Source organism: Chrysemys picta, chromosome 1, assembly GCF_011386835.1.
Source record: "Chrysemys picta bellii isolate R12L10 chromosome 1, ASM1138683v2, whole genome shotgun sequence".
NCBI classification, from domain to species: Eukaryota; Metazoa; Chordata; order Testudines; family Emydidae; genus Chrysemys; species Chrysemys picta.
The window spans coordinates 341,951,908-341,973,227 of record NC_088791.1 but is presented as its reverse complement, the minus strand read 5'-3'; the positions used below and the strand labels follow the sequence as shown (position 1 = coordinate 341,973,227).

The 21,320-nt window shown below is 40.2% G+C and overlaps 1 protein-coding gene across 7 annotated transcripts in view; it reads left to right on the top strand.

Moving 5' to 3' along the window:
* Positions 1-21,320, top strand: part of FCHSD2 (FCH and double SH3 domains 2) — a 254,725-nt gene that overhangs the window by 43,142 nt on the left and 190,263 nt on the right. For 5 of the 7 annotated variants that reach the window (XM_065581771.1, XM_065581770.1, XM_065581772.1 and 2 more), the window contains exon 3: positions 15,643-15,688. The exons of the other annotated variants lie outside the window; for them this stretch is intronic. In XM_065581771.1, coding sequence (XP_065437843.1) covers positions 15,643-15,688 — 46 coding nt within the window. The remainder of the gene's footprint in view (positions 1-15,642; positions 15,689-21,320) is intronic. 7 annotated transcript variants of the gene reach the window in all.

Below are 21,320 nucleotides of genomic sequence, written 5' to 3'. Positions count from 1 at the left end.
ACAGCAGAACTAAAATTCATTTGCAAATTTAACACCATTAATCTGGGCTTGAATAGGGACTGGGAGTGGCTGGCTCATTACAGAAGCAGCTTTTCCTCTCCTGGAATTGACACCTCCTCATCTATTATTGGTAGTGGACTACATCCACCCTGATTGAATTGGCCCTGTCAACACTGGTTCTCCACTTGCGAAGTAACTCCCTGCTCTCCATGTGTCAGTATATAATGCCTGCATCTGTAACTTTCACTCTATGCATCCGAAGAAGTGAGGTTTTTACCCACGAAAGCTGATGCCCAAACAAATCTGTTAGTCTTTAAGGTGCCACCAGACTCCTTGTTGTTTTTGTAGATACAGACTAACATGGCTACTCCCTGATACTTTTCTGCAGCTGTAACCTCAAAAGGAATTAATTTTAAATTTCAGTTTGTGAAGTTGTGCATTTGTGCTTTTGTTTACTATATATACACTAATATTTTGCATTTAAATCTTTGAGTATTTTTTATTAGATGGACTTTTATGTTCTGCATTTAAAAATAACCAGGTGTTAGAACACCGAAGTATTTATATAGCAGCAGCTCCAAGTGCCCCATAAGTGTTTTCTGGATGAAAATATCAGTTTGTAAAGCATTTTTAATTGCCGTATATACTCAATCATAAGCTGGTTTGTTTATAAGCCGACTCCCCCAAAATGGATAAATAAAAATGGAAAATGTTTATAACCTGTTCATAAGCCGACCCTATAATTCAGGGGTCAGCAAACTTTGGCTTCCAGGCCATCAGGATAAGCCACTGGTGAGCCGAGATGGTTTGTTTACCTTGAGCGTCCGTAGGCACGGAGGTAAACCTAAATAAACAAAGTGTCCGGTGCGCCAGCTGCTTACCCTGATGGGCCGGGACAGCAAGTGGTGGGGAAATTTTTTTGGGGGGGAGAAGCTGGGAGTCAGGGGAGTAACCCCTGTGATCACCCCCCACATGACCCCAACCCTAGCCCGGGACCCACACACTCTCCCCATCCCATCCCTTCCCACCTTATCTGGGGAGGGCCAGGGGAGGATGTCTCTGGCCTGGCTGGAGCTGCTCCGGCAGGCTGGGCAGCAGCGTGGCCGCAGCCTGCTCCGGTGGGCCAGACCAGGTCACGCAGCCGCAGCATGTTCCAGCGGGCTGGGCTGGGCCGGGCACCTGCTCTCGGGGGCGGGACCGAGCGGCACGGCTGCAGCCTGCCAGCTCCGGAGCTGCAGCTGCTTCGGAGGCTGGGGGGAGAGCAGCGTGGCCAGAAGCGGAGAGACTCTGGCCCCACCTCTTCCTTTCTGGCTGTGCTGCCTCTCCTTGCTCCCTCTGTTGTGGGGAGGGGCTGTGTCCCACCTCTCCCTCTCTATACCCATTCATAAGCCGACCCCCTTCTCTGGTGCTTCCCTTTTTTACCAAAAAATTCGGCTTATGAAGGAGTATATACGGTAGTTTTGCATGATATGCTGTAAATATTTCAGTTAAACTACTACACTAGTGGGGAAGTGATTTAGATTTTTTTTTTTTAAAAGTCTACGCTTTTTAGTAAGAAATGTAATTTAAACATTAAAAAACATTCTTGCACATAAGATGATGCTACAATGAAGTGGTTGAAAACCTCCAAAATCCATGAAATTCAGAATTGGCGTGAAACTGCCCTAAATTCATTTGATGGCTAGATGCAACTTCTGATGCAGACAGGTATCACAGGGCTTCAGAATAGAGGGTCATTTTGTATCACCCTTGTAGCTGAAGACCTATAGATGACTGACTTGATTAAGGATGACTCTGGATTTTGTGGCTGAAGCAAGGTCCTAAATGTACTTTGCTTTCTTTTTAGTAACTTTTTTGTGTAAATAGAATTAGTGCTTTTGGTTCCCAGAATTTATTCTGCCACAAAATTGAGGTTTGTTTCATCAGACAATACAAAAGCACAGTCTTTTGGCCATTTTTCTTGCACCATCCATTTTTAACGATCAGTCTTGTGCTGCTTTTAGTCAGTTCATTGGGCTACCACTACTGCTTGGAGGAGGGGAGAGAAGCAATTGGTGTCACTGATGCTCTGAATCCCTTCCACCTTTTAACCAGAAAAATGTCTTGGATTAACAAGAGTTTCCATCTGAAAAAAGTGTTTGAAAAAAAGTTTCAAGTTGTAACCCTGGTCATTGTAGGCAGTGTTTAGCCATGACAAGGTGGGGGACATCATATCTTTTATTGAATCAACTTCTGTTGGTGAGAGAGAGACAAGCTTTCGAGCTTACACAGAAGAGCTCTATGTAAGCTTTGCTCTCACCAACAGAAATTGGTCCAATAAAAGATATTACCTCACCCATCTTGTCTCTCTAAAACCGTATTCATTGACCGTCATGTTTCATAGTGAAGCAATTGAGAAATTTTGGCTTCTTCTAAGACAGTTGCCACTTATTCCCCCTTAGAGTGTTAACCCTCTGTGGTTTAATTACCTCTGCGTCCAGTTCAGAACAACAGTCTTTGTCTGAGAAGAGTGTGGCAATGATCAGTAAGGTTATTCACTGGTTCTAGACATAGCTAGACCTAATGAGTCTCTTGAGAGCATGGCTCAAGGTCACGTTCAGGCTTGTTTCTGACTTCTTCAGGGGTTTTAATTTCTTTGGAGCCTATGCATATAATTAATCTTTCCATTCCCATTTAGAAACCCTTCCTGTAGTCACCTATTAAGAAGGATTTCTTTGGCAGAACCCAGCTGATACATGATGACACACATATCAGATGCCAAGCTGATGTGTAATGACATTTTTCCAATATCCCCACACTACTTCTCCAAATCATCTGGATCATTCCATCCATTTGAATGGGGCCAGGAGGAGAATGGGGTGATGAGAGCTGCTATTTGAGCTGACACTCTCCCAGTATCAAATACTTATCCACTGCAGAAGAGCATTAGGGCAACGCCTTCTCAGCAGATGATCCTACCGTTCCCCATTTTCTTGCAAAGATGTCCAATACAGCTAGTTTTGAGTTCGGGAATCTGCGAGGGCCACCATAGAGCAAATGTCCAGTAAGGTCTTGGCACCCTATTTTGGACAGAATGTTGAAAAAAACATGAAAGATTTCTTAAATAGCTGTCCTGAAGAAAGTGGAAAAGAAATACAAGGTTCTTGATGCCACCAGCTACATCTCCCACCCTTACCATGTGAGCCTGGTGGTTAAGGCTGCCATGGCTCAAGAGAAGACTGACTGCACTCATGGTACTGTACCCCAGAATCCAAAGCCATGCCATTGAATTGAATTTGGTAAACTTTATATCCTCCTGTATCTGATACCCTGTGAGTTATGGAACTATCAAATCTCATGGCTATGTTCAGGTAGAGTTGTGGGGAAAGGCTTCCAGTATGGTCCATTTCATATCCTAGGAGAAATGCCAGGAACTTGAGAAGATTTTTGTCATGAAATTATAACATAGACTTCACCTGGTATCAGGCTCAGGTGTCCTTTAGTGTGGGTGATGGTGGCAAGGCAAGCTGCCTAACTGGCCAACAAGCAGGGCTAGAGGGTGTTGCATAGTAGTTTTAACGTAAACATACATCTACAAACTTGGGCTCTAAGATCTAGAGAACACCTTTGCTACATAACTGAAGATCTGATTTAATCTAGGAACAGAGTAGAGTGAACAAGTTTGTTTCCATATGGTAGGAACTCCTTCCGTCACACTCTCCACTCAACAGGTCAACTTTCTTTTAATTAGGTGGATTATCTTTGAGTTAAAATGCTTTATCTTGATTGAATGTCCAGTAGCTAATTACAGGAAAACACATAGCAAAGTTTAGCAAAACTATCGTATAGCAGCAGCCTTTAGCTGTAGGAAGAGGAAGCATATTAGAAACTTTTAGTTGTGTTATTGTCCTTTCAGGTCTAAAGCAGACTGTGAGAGTCATGTAAAAAGTGACAAAGAGTCCTGTGGCACCTTATAGACTAACAGACTTATTGGAGCATAAGCTTTCGTGGGTGAAGACCCACTTCATCAGACGCATGTGAGAGTCCTGTAAATGCTATCATGTTACACAAATGAATAGACAAGAGGTAGCAAGATTTTCTCTTGTGATATTAATATTGAACTTAAAATGTCATTGTTGCAGTATCTGGATCCAGAAAGGGGTTTGTAAGTCTTGCATGTTAAAAAAAAGAAAAAAGTCATGACCTTCTACTGTGTGGGGGACAATGTTTTATGAAAATATTGGTATATTTTGCACTATTTTATTGTACCTATAGATATTCCAAAAATACCAAGATATGTGGCCTAAATAATCAATCTGTAATAACTTTTTTACTGTCACAACAGCTAACTAATTTATATAAATGGTCATAAGGTCATCATATATGATTATATGGGAGATAGTAAAACAGTACATGTGTTAAAAGCAGGGCTTGAAAAATGTGCCAGGCATATTTTGGTGCTTGCCCAGAGTATTAAACTGCTGGTCAGATGTAGACACAAAAGATGAATGGGGTGGCCCACCAATGAGTGCCCCCATGAGAAGCCCAGTACTTCCCATCTGCTGCTGGGATTCCATCCAGACTACTCTCCATGGAATGTGGTGGTGGTGGTTTTTTTTTTGTTTGTTTGTTTGTTTTTATATTTGTATCTGCCTTTAGCTAGTGGGTTCCTAAGGTCTGAAGTCTCCACTTTCTCATCTAGCTTCTGGAAAGGTTAAAGGTATTCTCTCCTTCCGTCCCCAGTATCCTAGCTTTGTCCAGTGCATGATACTGTTGCCACTACTCTCTCCCTCCCCAAACTTTTTCTCTGTGATAAGGTGGGAGGATCTCTTCAACTTTAACTTTCTCTCAGCCATTTTTGAGGATGGGTTCTTCTCATGAGACAAAATAGGGCCTGCCTTCTTTGTTGCATCTCATAGCTTTCCTCAGTTTTAGCAGAGTGAAATTGACATGATTTTTGACAATTTCATTGCTGCCCACAGTTCTGAATAACAGCAGTGGAAACTGACTTGTCTTAACTTCATACTGCTGAGGCTTGAGGAAACTGAGCAGCAGCAGTGGCACTGAAGCTGAATGCAGACTTGGAAAACGGCACTGTATTTCTTCATGTTTGGAAGGTTGTCTTTGCACTCGAGGTAGAAATTTGTTTTCTGAAGAAGGGTTAAATTCTGCAGAAATTGATATATACATCTTCTCATCTGGCAGGACAAGCATCCTCTTGTCAGAGAAAAGTGGATTTTTCAAGACCCATTTAAAGAATTAAAATACAAATGGATACTTTAAAAGTATACATGAGGTAAACATCCTCAGGAAAGGTATTTAGAATATTGCAATTAAAATTTTTCCTATTTTTCTTTTAAAAATGGAAAAGAATCATCAAAGTTTAAAAGTAGCAACAGTTAAGCTTTTAGCAATTAAGAAGAAAAAAATCTATAACTGTTGCGTTAAAGTTATGATAGGGCTGTACTGCATGTTATAATGTAAAGCTGTGCTTAATTACAATGTATTTTTAAATTACAATGTATATTTAAAGATCGCTATATTACTAAGTGGGATTTTCCAGCTTTTGAAGCTGATAAAAGGAACCACTACCAAGATAGTTTTTGAAATCTACTAAACTAAATGTAAAATTTCTTATACAGCACACTTTATTTACCTGAAAATTTCTTTTAAAAGGAAATGTAAATGTTTTCTTCCAAACCAACTTTCATTTTTTTAAGGGTTTTTGTGTGGGCCACACCATAGCACCATCAAACAGGTTCGTCCCACTTCTTCTCTCTCCTCTCCATGCATGTTTGCCTTCTTGCTGTCTCTTAGTTTGTTTTGCTGTAACTGCTAGTGGTATAGGTCTTCTTGCAGGACTGAGGGTGAGTGTACATGTGAGCTCCCCTCAGAAGTGCATGGGCAGTGTCCTCCTGCTAATGTGAGAGACAGGAAGCTTAACTGACCATCAACAAAACCAAACTGTGAAACTATGCACCCAGTGCGTCAAATGTGCAAAGCAATAAACAGTTTTTTTCCTGAGTATCTTTCAACAATTGTAATCTTAGATGTTACTTATAACAATAGTAGGTGCAGAATCTTGAGACAGAGATGTTGTTTTAATGCTGATGGTGTCCTTTAAATTTAGCATATAATTATAGGGTAGGTAATACTGAATAACAAATATGCGTGTTTCTTGCAATGGAAGTTGGCAATTATTTATACTCTTAAGCAAATATGGTTGTAGGGCAACAATGTACCATATTGAAACACTTCTATAGAATCAGATGATGGAGCTGGAAAAGACCTCTGGAGTCATTAAACACAATGCTCTATATGGAGCTCTATATTTTTATTGTCCTAATGCCTCAAATATTTTAATTCACTATAATTCAGTATGTGGCACTTTTTTTCCCTTCTTGTTGTTGAATCAGTGCCTCATCTTGACTCTAGTAAGGCTTTTGATACTGTCTCTCGCATGACCTTCTCATAAACAAGCTAGGGAAATAACAACCAAGATGGAGCTACTATAAGGTGGGTACATAACTGGTTGGAAAACTGTTTCCAGAGACTAGTTATCAGTGATTCACAGTCAAGCTGGAAGGGCATATCGAGTGGGGTACCGCAGGATTCAGTTCTGGGTCTGGTTCTGTTCAATATCTTCATCAGTGATTTAGATAATGGGATAGAGAGTACACTTAGAAAGTTTGCAGACGATACCAAGCTGGGAGGGGTTGCAAGTGCTTTCGAGGATAGGATGAAAATTCAAAATGATCTGGGCAAACTGGAGAAATGGTCTGAAGTAAATAGGGTGAAATTCAATAAGGACAAATGCGAAGTGCTGTACTACACTTAGGAAGGAACGATCAGTTGCACACATACAAAATGGGAAATGATTGCCTAGGAAGGAGTGCTGCAGAAAGGGATCTGGGGGTCATAGTGGATCACAAGATAAATATGAGTCAACAGTGTAACACTGTTGCAAAAAATCAAACATCATTCTGGGATGTATTAGCAGGAGTGTTGTAAGCAAGACGCAAGAAGTAATTCTTCCTTTCTACTCCGCGCTGATTAGGCCTCAACTGGAGTATTGTGTCCAGTTGTGGGCACCGTGTTTTAGGAAAGATGTGGACAAATTGGAGAAAGTCTAGTGAAGATTAACAAAAATGATTAAAGGTCTAGAAAACATGACATATGAGGGAAGATTGAAAAAATTGGGTTTATTTTGTCTGGAGAAGAGAAGATTGAGGGGGGACATACGAGTTTTCAAGTACATAGAAGGAGGAGGGAGAAAAATTGTTCTCCTTAACCTCAGAGGATAGGACAAAAAGCAATGGGCTTAAATTGCAGCAAGGGAGATTTAAATTGGACATTAGGAAAAACTTCCTAACTGTCAGGGTGGTTAAGCACTGGAATAAATTGACTAGGGAGTTTGTGCAATCTCCATCTTTGGAGATTTTTAAGAGCAGATTAGACAAACACCTGTCAGGGATGGTCTAGATAATACTTAGTCCTGCCCTGAGTGCAGGGGACTAGATTAGATGACTTCTTGAAGTCTGTTCCAGTCCTATGATTCTATGATTAAGCTAAGATACAGTGCTGAAAATGAAACTGAGTTCTGATCACTTGTGACCTTTAAAGTTCTTATGTTGTTTTTGCAAGAGCATTAGTGTTTTAGTCTAAGGTACAACTTAGTGAGGGCATTCTGGCTTTCATATGTATCTTTCATTTCCCTTTATGTTGTGTGCATGACCAGGTTTTGAAATATTTACCAGATGTGTAATCAGAGGAGTAATCCAACCAGTGGGTTGTACTATGTTAAAAACCCAGGCCCCTCATGACTTTGAGTTGGTGTGATTGGAGAATGTTGAAATTTCTTCTGGGGCGCTGTCCTGCACCCTGATTGGGGGCTCCATCTTTATCATATCTTCTGGTTATTAGGTGTCTAGTAATTTTGAAGCTTCATCCCTCTCTAGCTTCTGGAAAAGAACAACTTTCTGCCCTTTGGGGCATCCTGGTTGTTGAATGGGGGAAGGATCTCTGCTCCATTAGCTTTCCTCCAGAATCTTCAGGCTGCTGCAAGGAGGAAGGGTCTGTGTTACCTCACCCCTGTGTGTTCCTCAGCCTGCATGCTGGACAGGGGAAGTTCTTTTCCCTCCCACACTCCTGCTTGCTAGCTGGGAGACTGCATGTGGGTTTTTCAAGCCCTGTTGACGACATTTGTAACATACACCATGCTTTTCTGTCCCTGTGCCAATAATTACACACAAAGCCATACAGAAACATTAAATTAATGTCTGTAAATTTAATACATCTTTTTAATAATAGCTTATTTAATGTGGAGTTGGACTGATGGGTAATGAAACAATGGGAAACTTGAAGTGTAGCCATACTAAATGTAAATGCCCATTCTCTAGCATCATAAGACTAGAGCATCCTTGCAAAATTCTGCTTAAATGTTTGTCCCAGATGAGTTTTTTGATGCACAAGTACTTATTCTTGATCAGTATCATGGTCACAGTGGGCAAATGGATCTTGTGCCTGTTCCCATAAATTTAGTTTTGCAAGATTAAAATAAGAGGAAATGTGACATAAAGTTGCTGCTGCTGTTGCTACTTCCCTTTAATTTTTCTGGACATGCTTTTATATTTCAGTTGGTTGCTCAGCTGGTTCCTTTTGAAATGTTTGTTAGGGACTGGTCTGTTTGTTGCTTTTTGCATTGTTTTCTTGCAGTAACCTTCTAAAACCTTACACCAGACCAATATTGTATTGAATTTCAGTTACCCTTGCTTTACATTTCAAAAGAAGTAGCAGGAGGGATCATTTGTGAATTTGAGACTGAGAGGTAATGAAAATAGGATGTGCAAGCAGATGTGCCAAGTTTAATTTCAGCTAACCTTCATGATCTGCCAAACAACACCAAAAGAGTCATCTCTGAATAGTTTTAATGCTTCAAGTCCAGTCTCCGGCTTCCCTGAAATTACTTTTTTGAAAACTGTCTTCTCTCCCTGCTTACCTATCTCTGCTTTGTTTTTCCTCTACCTCCCACCACTTGTGGAAAATAATTCTGACCGAAATGTTCCTGCTGCATAATCTTTCCTCAAATAGGGGTCCAATCCAATACCTATGCAAATCATTGGGAGTCTTTTAATTGACTTTAGTGGGCTGTGGAGCAGGCTGTAGGTTTAGGAGAGTGAAAATGACATTGGCCTCATTCTTTTGCCTCTACTACAATGCAGGACAATGTCAAACTGGGGAGGCAAAAACCCCAGGAAACAGAGAAAAGAGACCTTCAAGGGTAATCTTAGCTGTGGTGGATCATGCTCTTTCTACCCATCAACCCCTTGGATCCAGGGGAAGACATTTTTCTTTTCTCCCGTCAGATGATAGTGTTGGAAGTACTGCGGCTCCATGCCCTGATGCTCTGGTGAGCTCCAACTGCTTCAGTGCTTGGCCTGCTGCATGTGCTGTTTCTTGCTATTTCCAGCATTTGTGGGGTGTCTCAGATAATATCCAAAAATGCCAGGTGTGTTTTGTGAAATGCTTAATACACTTGTGTTTAAAAGATAATCATGTTAATAAAATTACACATTGCCCTTCTAGTGCTTGCATAATTGCACAACACAAGTTATATCATGTTGAGTAATTGCTGAAAAAATAGTATAAATTGCAGGAATTTATACTGTTCTACGTGAAAAGATTTCCCCTGAGTTCTGTAGATAAAGCAGGTTCTCACAATACCCTGCAGGAAATCACAAACTACGGAAACAAGACCAGAAGGACCATGTTATTTTGTTGCCTACTGTATTGGAGATATTTAATCATAGGTTGTTTTTTACTGTGTGACTGGAAATTCTCGTTTTATGTTAATTTTTAAATACTTGAATTTATATACAGTTGAAGGAATACTCTGTTTAATATTTAGCAATTTGTATATATGTAACTTCCAAAATTGATTTTAGTAGAACATTTTGTTACTTAAAAAGAAACAAAATATTAAACACTTTAAAGCCAGCAAATTCATAAATTGGCTTAATAAACAACCTTAAAGTCTTGTTATACCTGTGATTTACTTAGCAACTCTCTTATAGCTTGGCTTTTGCATACTTTCAAGAGGGGATGTAGGCGTAGCATAAATGAGCAAGTTTCATGTGAGGTGGTAAACTGGCCAGTAGTCTTAAAGGTGCCACAGGACCCTCTGTTGCTTTCTGCAAACTGAGTATAATCTACCTGGTGAGGGAATGGAAAGAGCAGGCCTCTCTCCTCACTTACATACTCCTGTTAGTTGCTTTACTTGTTGTAACCTCTAACCCTTTCTATCTTGTCAGTGTTGAAGGCCTGGTCTACACTATAAAGTTTTGCTTATATAGCTGTGTCAGCTAAGAGTGTGGGGAAAAAATCACACCCCCCCCTACAGATATAGATGTGCTGGTAAAAACCCTAGTGTAGATGCACGTATGCTGACGGTGTGTTAGCTTCTGCTGCATCTACGCTAGGGGGCTCTGCCAGCATAACTGTGCTGACAGCTACACTGGCTAAGGCTCTGTAGTGTAGATGAGAATTAAGCTGGATTTGTTTAGCACACTCACTGAATGCTAATTTAGTGAAAGTTCTACTACTCGCTAGTTAAGATGCATCTGTTTTCTACCAGCATAGGCCCTGATCGTGCAAATGCGTTCACAGGCCTTAATTTCCACATGTAGCTTACACCACTGCTTAGCTCACTTCTGAATTTGTCCATGACTTCCGTGGGAGATGCAGTCACTTATAGCAGATATAAATTTGTCTCTGTGTATTTTAACACAGATTTATATGTGAAGGAGCTTGACCACATATTTACTATATACGTTTATTTTTTTCTGCATTCAGATAAATTAACAGATTAGTAGACGTGCTTAGATATATTTGAACTTCCATTATGAAACATTACCAGTGTAGTTGAGATCAGTGCTTATAGTGTAACTATTTCAGCTTTTTTTCCACTATGCAATCTGTTTGTGAAAGACACATCCTCATTTATTATGTGATCAGGTGACATCAATTACAGTATTCCTTAACTGTCTGTTATGATGCAGCCTAATCATTTTAAAATGTGAACAATTCCATATTTATTGTGGATCTAGAGCCTTAAAAATGTAATGTATTAGATTGTAGCACTAGAGGAGGTTCACTGGCTTGACTGATACTCTGGTAATGCTGTTGCAACAATATAATTCTAGAGCCACCTTTTGAATGTTTTCCTTCCATCTTTCTTGTCTGGGAAGCAAGGGCTCTGGAGACACTTCTTGACACAACATTCTCCACTGATCCAGCTCCTTGCTTAATACTGTTCATCTGATCTGCAACAAAAATGTAAAAATAAACCTTAATACAGCATAGCAGCCATTACTTTAAATTAATGTCTGATGTGAGGAACTTGAAATGCACAACAGCTGTCTTCACGTTTCTGGAACTTGACTTTCAATTGGCAGGTGGTGGTCAAATTTGGTAAATAAAACCATAGGTCTAGTAGTATTGCAAGAGGAGAGTATAGTTACTGTTGTAGCTTTATTACCCTTGAGGTGGATTCCATTATTAAAAAATATCAAAAGAAAAAAGAGAGATGTTTGTTTTAATATTGAGGAGATATTATATAATGTTATCAGGGAGGCAAAATAATGTATATAATAAGGAGTAAAATAATGAGGTAATGTAGAATAGAGTAAAAACCAACTCTCCCTCCTTCTCAGATATTTTTGTACTGTGTTTTTTATCTTTTATAAATAAGTAAATTAAAAATGTCAGTAGGCTCATGAGACGTGTATAAGGATAGGTGTGTGCAAGGTGAAACCTAGAAGGAAAGGAGTACATTTTGGAGGGCTGGTGGGGAGGACAGCAGTAATTTCCCTCTCCCCTGTTGTTTTCCCAAGTACTCAGTCACATACAAATCACTCACTTTTTTGGTGGAAGTGTAGCGGCTCTTTATGTATCCATTGGAGAGTGTGCACAGATCTATACCTGTGTTAACTTTGCAATGCTGCAGGCTTTGGTTTTGGGGGAAGAATAATCTCAGGGCTCTTAATGTTTAAGTGGTAGTTCATTTGTTTTAATTATTACTGTAATTGATTTTTAGGTGGATTTTAGGTGCCAGTGCTACAGTCACTGCTGTCAAACGTTCACTGTTACTTAATTGGTGTCAATAAATTAGATTAATAATATAATATTTCACTTTTTGTTTCTTGTAATGATAGTTGTTAATAATATCATTTTGCTCTGAAAATGAATATAAGAGGCAGTTACTAAAGTTAAGTTAAATAGACTAAAATAAAATGCAGGGACTCTCCAAGTATTGCTCATCCCAAGCATTCAAAAATCATGAGTCAGATCTCAAAGTGAGACTAACTTAAAAATCATGGGAATTATAAAAGAATAAATGTTGAGTTCTTTTATTTAGTTTGAAATCTTCAAAAATCAAAAGGCAGTTTTCATACTTTTCTTCTTAACCGTGAAGGCTTGAAACTTCTTTTTAAAAAAGTGAAAGATGAGATTTGTACACAATAACATAATTCCATCAGTTGGGGCAAATATCAAACTTGCAATAAAATTGCAAGTGTTCACAACTCTATGATACATAGGTCCCATGTATCTACTGAATTCAGGTGTGCTAATAATCCTGTAATGTTATGTTCAGGAATTTGGAATGTATTAATTTATACTAGGCTTATTTCTGACAAATGTAGGGCCTCATCTTGAAATAGGTACTCATGTGTATGCTTGCTTCTGCATATAACCCTATTAATGTTTATGGGACTATGGTCAGAAGTAAGCATATTTCAAGAGTTACTGTTTGTAAGACAGAGTTAAGCTTTACTTGATAAGTCTATTGCAGATAGGAATCACTATCTAGAAATAAGCAATTGAAAGAAATTTTTTAAAATATGCTCTCAACTCTAGCCTACTTTCTTTCCTTTGTAACAATTACTTGATAAATGCATAAACAGGGCAGGGGGAAAGGGACAGTTTGCTCTGGGCCTCCATTGGAGAGGACTCCCACAAGCCGGGTTGCAATGCCACTCATTGAAATTTGGACCAGCAGCCCTGCTGTCACAATTGAGGGGCTGCTGATCCAAAACCAAGTGGCTCTGCCACGTGGGGTGAGTGCAGTGTGGGCTTGTGCTCCAGCACATACCCTCTCCAGCCGCCTCTCAGGGTTAAATTGTTTGGAAGGTTGTGTGGAGGAGGGGGAGTGAAGTACTTTAATTTCAGATTTTACCCTGGGCCCCACAAAAACCTTCGTGTAGCTCTGTGCATAAAAATAGTAATTGTAAATGCATCTCCGTTTTTTTAAAACTACACAATACATATATCTTTTTTGCAGGGGAACTAGCTTGTTTTCTTTCAAGATTTTTCTCACAATGTTGAAATAGGTTTTATTAACATAATATTAAATAGTCTCTCGTAGAATGTAAGTGCACATAAACTTCCATCTTGAATAGAGGCTAGGTTAAAAATAAAACCCTTGACATTATACAAGTGTATACATGGAAATTGTCAGGTTTGTCAAGGTAGGAAGACATCAAATACTTTGTCAGTCAGTCTGCTTTGTTTCCTAGCAGAAGTTCTTTGCTCTTGAAAAATTTGAGAACACCATCTTTAAAGAACAATCTCAGATACTTACTTTTTTCCCACTAACTCTACGAAACGCAAAACAAACTCAAACATATAATCACTCTGTAAATTGTGCTAAACCCAGGGTTGTGAGTTCAATCCTTGAGGGGGCCATTTAGGGAAAAATCTGTCTTGGGCAGGGGGTTGGACTAGATGACCTGCTGAGGTCCCTTCCAACCCTGATATTCTGTGATAACAATACCTTACATGTACTATGTAGCATCTTTCTTCCAGAAGGCTCCTAAACAACTTTATAAACAATATGCAGGGATGATTTCACCTAGTTCTGAAATGGAGTCAATTATATGCAGCTGAAACTGCCAGGGAAATTTAGGTAGACAGGATGTGATAACCAGAGTTGGAATATGGCCAAGCCCTCAGAGCTAATAAAATCCTTACTTTGAAAAGAGTTGCATGGAATTTTTAATGACTACAATTGGCCAGGACTTATGTTTTACATCTTATCTGAAATATGGAACCTCTAACAGTGTGCATTATGGGCTTAATAGAGGAGTGGGCAGGAATAGAAAGCATCATTGGTGCTTACTCTGTTTTTACATTTGAATTTGAACTTTATAGGATGTTATTACAGGATACAGTAGATGCTTATTAGTAGAAACACATTGGTGCTCTTTTGCTATGTTGCGCCTAACCAGCTTTGCTGTTATGGGGAGTGTCGAAAACTTACAGTAGGGAAAGTGTTCCCAGGGGAAATGTTGCTCGTAAGAGGCTGTTGCTCTTACAAGGTGTTGCTGCAAACAAGTGTCTACTGTATTTACATTAATTTCTAGCTTGTCCCCATAATTATTGTTCAATCTGTTTAAATAGAAGTAAAGTCAAATGTTTTGTGCATAGTGTATTATTAATCTTAGTAGAAAAATGTGGTTTTAAATGTCTGGAAATGCAGACCAAGGAATATCCTATTGCTTGGCTGCTTGAGTGTAAAAAGAAAATGACTTAAACTATCAGAGCACTACTAGGAGTCTTGGTACACCTAGAGAGTTCTAAATCTGAGGTGGGTTAGCTATGGTTCAACCATTCTTCCTTTTCTTTGTGCTGCTGTAGTTTGGTTCTCCTAGTGCTACGGAGTACAGAAACCTATTGTATTTAGAGGGAGAGGGGGGAGCATAATCTGTTTTTATTCTACAGCAAGACTGCTTCAGACTTGGACCTTATAATTCAGAAGTATATTGAAAGCTTTGCAAATCCCATTTTTGCCAGAACATGATTGAATAAAGTCACAGTACCAAATTCTGCTGATATATTGGTGTAAACTTGGCACAACACATTTGAAGTGTTTATAATTACTTCAGATTTATACTCCCAAAGAGCAGAATTTGGCCCACAATGCCTTAGTGTAAACCATGGGATAATATATTGAGCTTGTGTTGAAATATACTGAGTCTTCTCCTGTTCTTTTGTTGTTTTACCCATCTCTAAAATCAGTAATACTTGGCATTCACTTACACTGAGGACTAGCCTTAGTTCAATAGTCTGTGGCAAGCAATTGGTGTAGCTGTACCACTACTGACCCGTAAGCGTAGAAAGGCATCTAGGGGTTTAAACCAGTTGAGCTAAGTGGGTCCACGCTGATGCAGCTAGACCGATTGCTAAATCAGGACATTCCTGAGTGAAGACGATGCATGAAAGTGAGATGAGTCCTGCATCTGGAACAATTAGCCTAGTATGTTCAGATGCAGTCAGAGAGAGATGACTTTCCAAAAAAAAAAAGTTTAGATGTGTGAAGGCCAAATTTTGTTCTCGGATAAACCAATGTAAAGCTGAAGAGACTTTAATGAAGTAACTGGAGCTTGAGGGAAGGAGCTCTTAATCTATGGTGTCCATATGCAAGTGGTTGCTAGGCAGTTAATGCACAATTGTCAAACAGTTCAGCTCTTTTTTTGCTCTTCTCTTGGCTGTAAAGGCTGCCTGATGGTGCATTTGAACTGAAGTTATATAAAACCCCTTTTTAATTATTGCATTTATAGTATATGGCTGTGTGTGTTAATGGACTTCCCCCCCTGTTTTTTGTAGGACATTCAGTCAGAAGAAAGCTGCAATTGAGAGAGAATATGCACAGGTAAGTCCTAGGATAAATTTTCCTTTATTGTCTAAGCCATTGTTCTCCGTATGTAAGGATACATTAACTGATTAGGAAATCTCCTGCAACATTATTTTGCATTTTACATTGACTGTCTTCTGTGCGTCAAGAAATACAAAATATTTCTCTTTATAATTTGGATCCGATATTCCTGGCTGTGATGAACAATCTCTGTTCTCTATCTTGCTCTGAAGCCTGACTTGGGAAAGATCTAGGGAGGAATTGTTGGTCTTGGAAGTGGTCCACAGCAACTTTTTTCAACTGTTTCCCGGGGTCAGAGTGGCAGCCATGTAATTAGTGGAATCAAATTGGTTAGAGGAAATGGGAAAAGTCATTGTAGCATCATCATTGCAGTAGCATCTTTGCATACTTGCCTTAAATATAGCCTTGTTTAGACCCTACTTTCCCTTGGTCGGAAATAGACCAAACCTAGTGAACTTCAGAGCATTCTACCAGGCCCATCTATTTACCCATGCTTTTGTTGAAGGAGAGGCATGGTGAGGAGTGGGATGGGCATTGATTTAGTGGATTTTGATTCTCCCTCTTGTCAGATTCCTTCTGGTTTGGGGACAATGAGCATCTGCTAGTTTAATTTGTGACTTCTTAATTTATGGCAAAAGTTCTTAGAGCCTAGGTTGGCCTCTTTAAAATGTATACATCTAAAACAAAAAAGTATAAAGAAACATTGAACAGGGGAACTTGTTATATTTCTATGTAGAGTGAATTTTGTAAATCATAGCAGAGGCTAAATTTGTCAAGACTTTAAAATTTTACCATACTCATTTTACTCATGGTGAAATCCTGCATATACATTCTCAGCCTGGAACTAAATCGAAATGAAGCCTTTTTTATTTAAAAAATGTTGTGTTTAGGTCAGTCTTTTGCTGTATATTCTAACAATATCTGTGTGCATATCCACAAACTGAAAACTAATGCAATAGCTCTGGATTGTATCAAAAGTCAATAGATGACTCTGATGCTATCTGAGTATTCTTTGATACATTAGACTTTACATTACTGTGTCATTGATCACTTTGGCAGTTACACTAAAGTAACAACTTTTGAATAGCAGGATCAATATATTTTGTTGTAAGGCTTAGCATTTTTAACTAATGCTCTAGGCTCAGGTTTTTAAAGCTATTTTAAAGCCTAAGTCTCCTTTTCAAAAGGGATTTAGTTATTTAGGAGTCTAAATTCCATTGACAGTCAAAAACGAGATTTAGACTCTGTGAGGGAATGCACCCCTGTATTCAGACCTTACATCGTAATAATCTTTGCAAAATATGCCTCGTGAGGCATCATTTGAAAACTAATAACTCACTGGTAAATAATATCATGATGAAATGCGTGTAGCAACATTATATGTAAAGTTATGAATTCCCCATTAGTTGTGTTGGTAGCACATGTTCAAACCCATGTAGCCCTAATTAGTCAGGACTGGTCAAGCAGGTCTTAAACAAAGGAATGTGTGTGTACCTCAATTTACATATAAGTAGTAAACTGGCTCCTTGAAACAGTAAGAGGGAGACAAGATAAATCTGCATTTTAGCAAACAGCATGAAACTTCTTTCACTATGAGACCCCATGTCTCCATCCTCACAGCTGGAAGGAACTTTATCTAGGGGTAACCCACAGGAAAATACATTTTAAAGGGTGACTGAACTATAAAAATGAGGGGCAAGTTGTCTCTCCCTCTCCATTTCTCTCTCCTTCACCTAAGACAACAAAAGAATCAGCCTTTGGACTTTGGGAACAGATCCTGACCTGAAACTTGGTCAGCAGTGTTGCTAGGAACCTGTGGGGTAAGAATGTCACCTTGAACCAAGTCTAATTTAAGTTTTATAAAGCGTTTTATGTTTATTTCTCTTGTAACCATTTCTGACTTTAATGCCTTGTACTCACTTAAAACCTGTCTCCTTGTAGTTGAATAAACTTGTTTTATTCTTTAATTTACTAATCCAGTGTTGTGAATTGTTTGTGTAACTCAGTTTAAGATATTGATCACCTCAGAGGGACAACTGACTTAATATATCTGGACTGTCCAGGAGAGGGCTGGACAGTGTAGAAAACATGTTTTGGGGAGAAGTTCAGGCCTGGGAGTGTGTTCGGGGTGACCCTGCAAGTAGTAACCAAACGCTGCTGGAAGCCAAAGTGTGGCTGGTGTTTACTGACAGGCTGCTGGGGTCGGAGTTGCTGGACCAGGGTTGTAGCTGTACGCAGACTTTGGAGTATGACCTGCAGGCTGTTTGTGAGCAGCCCAGGTGGGACCTACAGCAGCAAAGCGTTGTGAGGGACCCAAAGTTGCAGGGCAGGAGTGACACAAGACCTCAGTGGTCTGGATTGCACCCCGGAATGTCATAGACTCCTAAATCAATTGCGATGCTGAGGGCAGCAATGCCTAAACACCTGTAAAAATCGAGGCCTTTGTGCCTAAGAAATGCAGGGAGTCTGAGCTCAGATCTTAATATATTTCTCTGCGTTATCTAAACATAAGGGTGAGTGATGTGTTTTTGTACTTGTGAAAATTTTTAGCATTCATTCTATATGGGATAAAGTCTTAATGAAGTTAGGGAAATGAACAATTGCTTTCTCAGAGTTCTGGAGCTATAACACCTGAGGTTTTCAGACTTTTTAGTAAAAAATGCAAATTTCCAGCCATGCAGCTGGCATCATGGATTTAGTGACTGCCTAATCATATGAATAAAAATTTGCAGGATTGCATCCTTGGTTTGGTGATAGGTGTATTGTCTGAAAACATTGGATAATTCACATTTAGAGCTCTTCTGTGTGAAATTTTCTGACAATGCTTCCCAACAATACAAATTGTCATTGAACTAAATCTAAACTCTCTCCCATTAATTATAATGTGAGTTTTGTCTTTAAAACAAAGTTTTATAAAAGGAGCTGAGAATTCTCAGTAGCTTATTTTTTAAGTAAAACTTGGAAGAGCTTGTCTACAAGGTGAGTTACTGCGCAGCAAGCCAGGATATGAATCGACATCGCACTAGCTCAGCCACTCAGTAACATGCCATGTGGACACTACTACAGTGCGTTGAAAGCCCTGGAGTGCAGTGCTTACTGTGCCATAGCAGCGTCCACATGGCACGTGACTGTATGGCCGTGCTGGCGTGCTGTAGATTCATGCCCTGGCTTGCCCACAGAAACTCAGTGTGTAGACAAAACCCTAAGCTGTTTTAGTGTATTTCTTGCAAATAATTTAGTCCAAAATATCCAAATGCCTTTTGACACTTTAGAGGACTGACTCATGCAAGATTAAACTTTGTCTTATTTGCCAAGCTAGTCTATAGGAAAGAGTAGGTAAAATTTAAAAAAACAATATTAGCACGCCTCCCGTCACCTTGTCAAAAAGGCCATTTTTGTATTATTTTGAAAAACTGTATGCTGATGTACTGTTCTTGTGTGCCAAGTTTCTGCAGAATACATCTTTATATCAGGATGGAACCTATATAGACCATAGTGTCCTGCAGTGGTGAGCAATTTGTGCAGGTATAGTGAATTATGCTACATATCTGCATAGAAATAGCATAAAACTTGATTTTTCTAATATTCTTACTGCTTTTGTTTACGTCAGGGGTCTCAAACTCAATTTATCTTAGGGCCAGTGCCAGTCCTCAAATCCTCCCAGCAGGCCAATAATGTCACTTGTGCCACACGGAACCCGCCCCCCACCTGCCTAAGGCTCTGGGAGGGAGTTTGGGTGGGGGAGGAAGTCTGGGGTAGGGGATTGGGGTTCAGGCTCTGGGAGGGAATTTGGGTGCAGAAGGGATGAGAGGTTGGGCTCTGGGAGGGAGTTTGGGTGATGGGTGTAGGCTCTGGGCTGGGGCAGGGGGTGCGGGTGGAGGGGGTGGGGTTGCAGGCTCTGAGATGGAGGAGGGGGAGCAGTGCAGGCTCCGGGAGGAAGTTTGGGGGCAGGAGGGGGTGTGGGAAGGGGAGGGGGTCCAGGCTCTGGGAGGAGGTTGGGGTGGTGCGGCGCTCTACCTGGGGCTCCAAGGCAGGGCAGACCAGGGGGACTCTGCATGCTGCTGCCCCTGGGCACCGCCCCCGTAGCTTCCCATTGGCTGCAGGGGTGCTTGGGGCAGGGGCAGCGCGCGGAGGCACAGCCCCATTCTGTCCCAGGGCCGCAGGGAGGGGCCAGCAGCCACGTGGAGCGAGCACGCAGGAAGCCGCTCAGCTCTGCTGTACTGCCAGTGGTGGGCTGGGCGCCAGTGGTGGGCTGGGCCCCAGGCCATTTTAAATTGCATGGTGGGGGGGGAGGAGCGCCCTGGGGCGGCAGCGGGGCCACAGGAGAGACCCGGCCCCAAAATTGCTGGAGCCCTGCAGTCCACACTGGGGAGGTTCTTGGGCCGCAGATGGCCTGCGGGTCGGGACTTTGAGACCCCTGGTTTACGTGTTATACCTGTCCTTTCGCTAAGGGGTCTCACGAGAAATTTTTTGGTGGTCTCAGAGTGCGGCCACCAAATTTTGCTGATGGCCGCTCTGACAATTTTTCCTAAAATACTTAATTAACTCTAGGAAAAACAAATATACATGCACATATACATGTTCAAATCATTGTAATTTATTTATGTAATAATAATAATGTATGGTTGTCTCTATTCTTTACTGGACCTAAACAGAATAGAAAAAAATAATGTGCTTTGCATGTTCTTGTCTCTGTTGTTTCTTTTGCCTTTTTTTTTTAAGACTTGCTAGATAGTAAGTCTGTTTATGTGAAAAGTGATACTTGTATGTTTGTTAATGTGGCTTTGCCCCCACCCCCAAATAACTCCCCAGGAGGCCTGTGGCCACACAAAAAGCCCCACGGTGGCCACATTTGAGAAACACGTTTGAATCTAAGGGCTATGGAGCAGGGAATGTCTTAATTACTTGTCTGTATGATGCCTAACTCAGTGGACCCTTTATTGGGGCTCTTAGAGTTTTATTTCTTTTTATTTGTATTATGGTAATGCCTATATGCTCAGTCAGTCCTGTCACTACAACTTTGGGGCATTAAATATTTTAGTACTCTGCTAAACAAAAACATACACATTTAAAAGTTTACCCTAATGGTCAGAACTGGAAGTGTTTACACAAACCCATTCTGCTAAAGAGATATCTAATTATATTGTTTGGAAGCGACAATGTTGCAAACTCCCCTGCAGTGAAATCCTGCTGTGCTGGCTATTAGTCATGACTGGTGTGCTGGCTGCATAGTACAAAGCTATTCAAATACCATTTCACTGAATGGAAGTGCAATCTGGTGAGCAGTTACTTTGGATACTATCCATAGAACATCCACTTTACTAAGTCCTCTGAGCAGCTAAAAGAAAATATTTTACATTGTTGAGATCATAGTTGCATCTCTACTGTACTTTTAATTATTATTTACAATTTATAACTCCATAGCACAGCTTTTCCCAGAGACTGTGCCATGTGACCCTGCACAGACAGACCTCATTTGTTGTTCAGAATATCTGCTTATTTTTTAATTAGTCTTTAGCCATTATAATTGCAGAGTAAAGCTTCAGAATGTGACATTAGTGTAACCAGTTCAATGATATCTGCCTGAGTTTGCAGAGAGCCTGAAATAATAGCTTGAGCTGCAAACTAC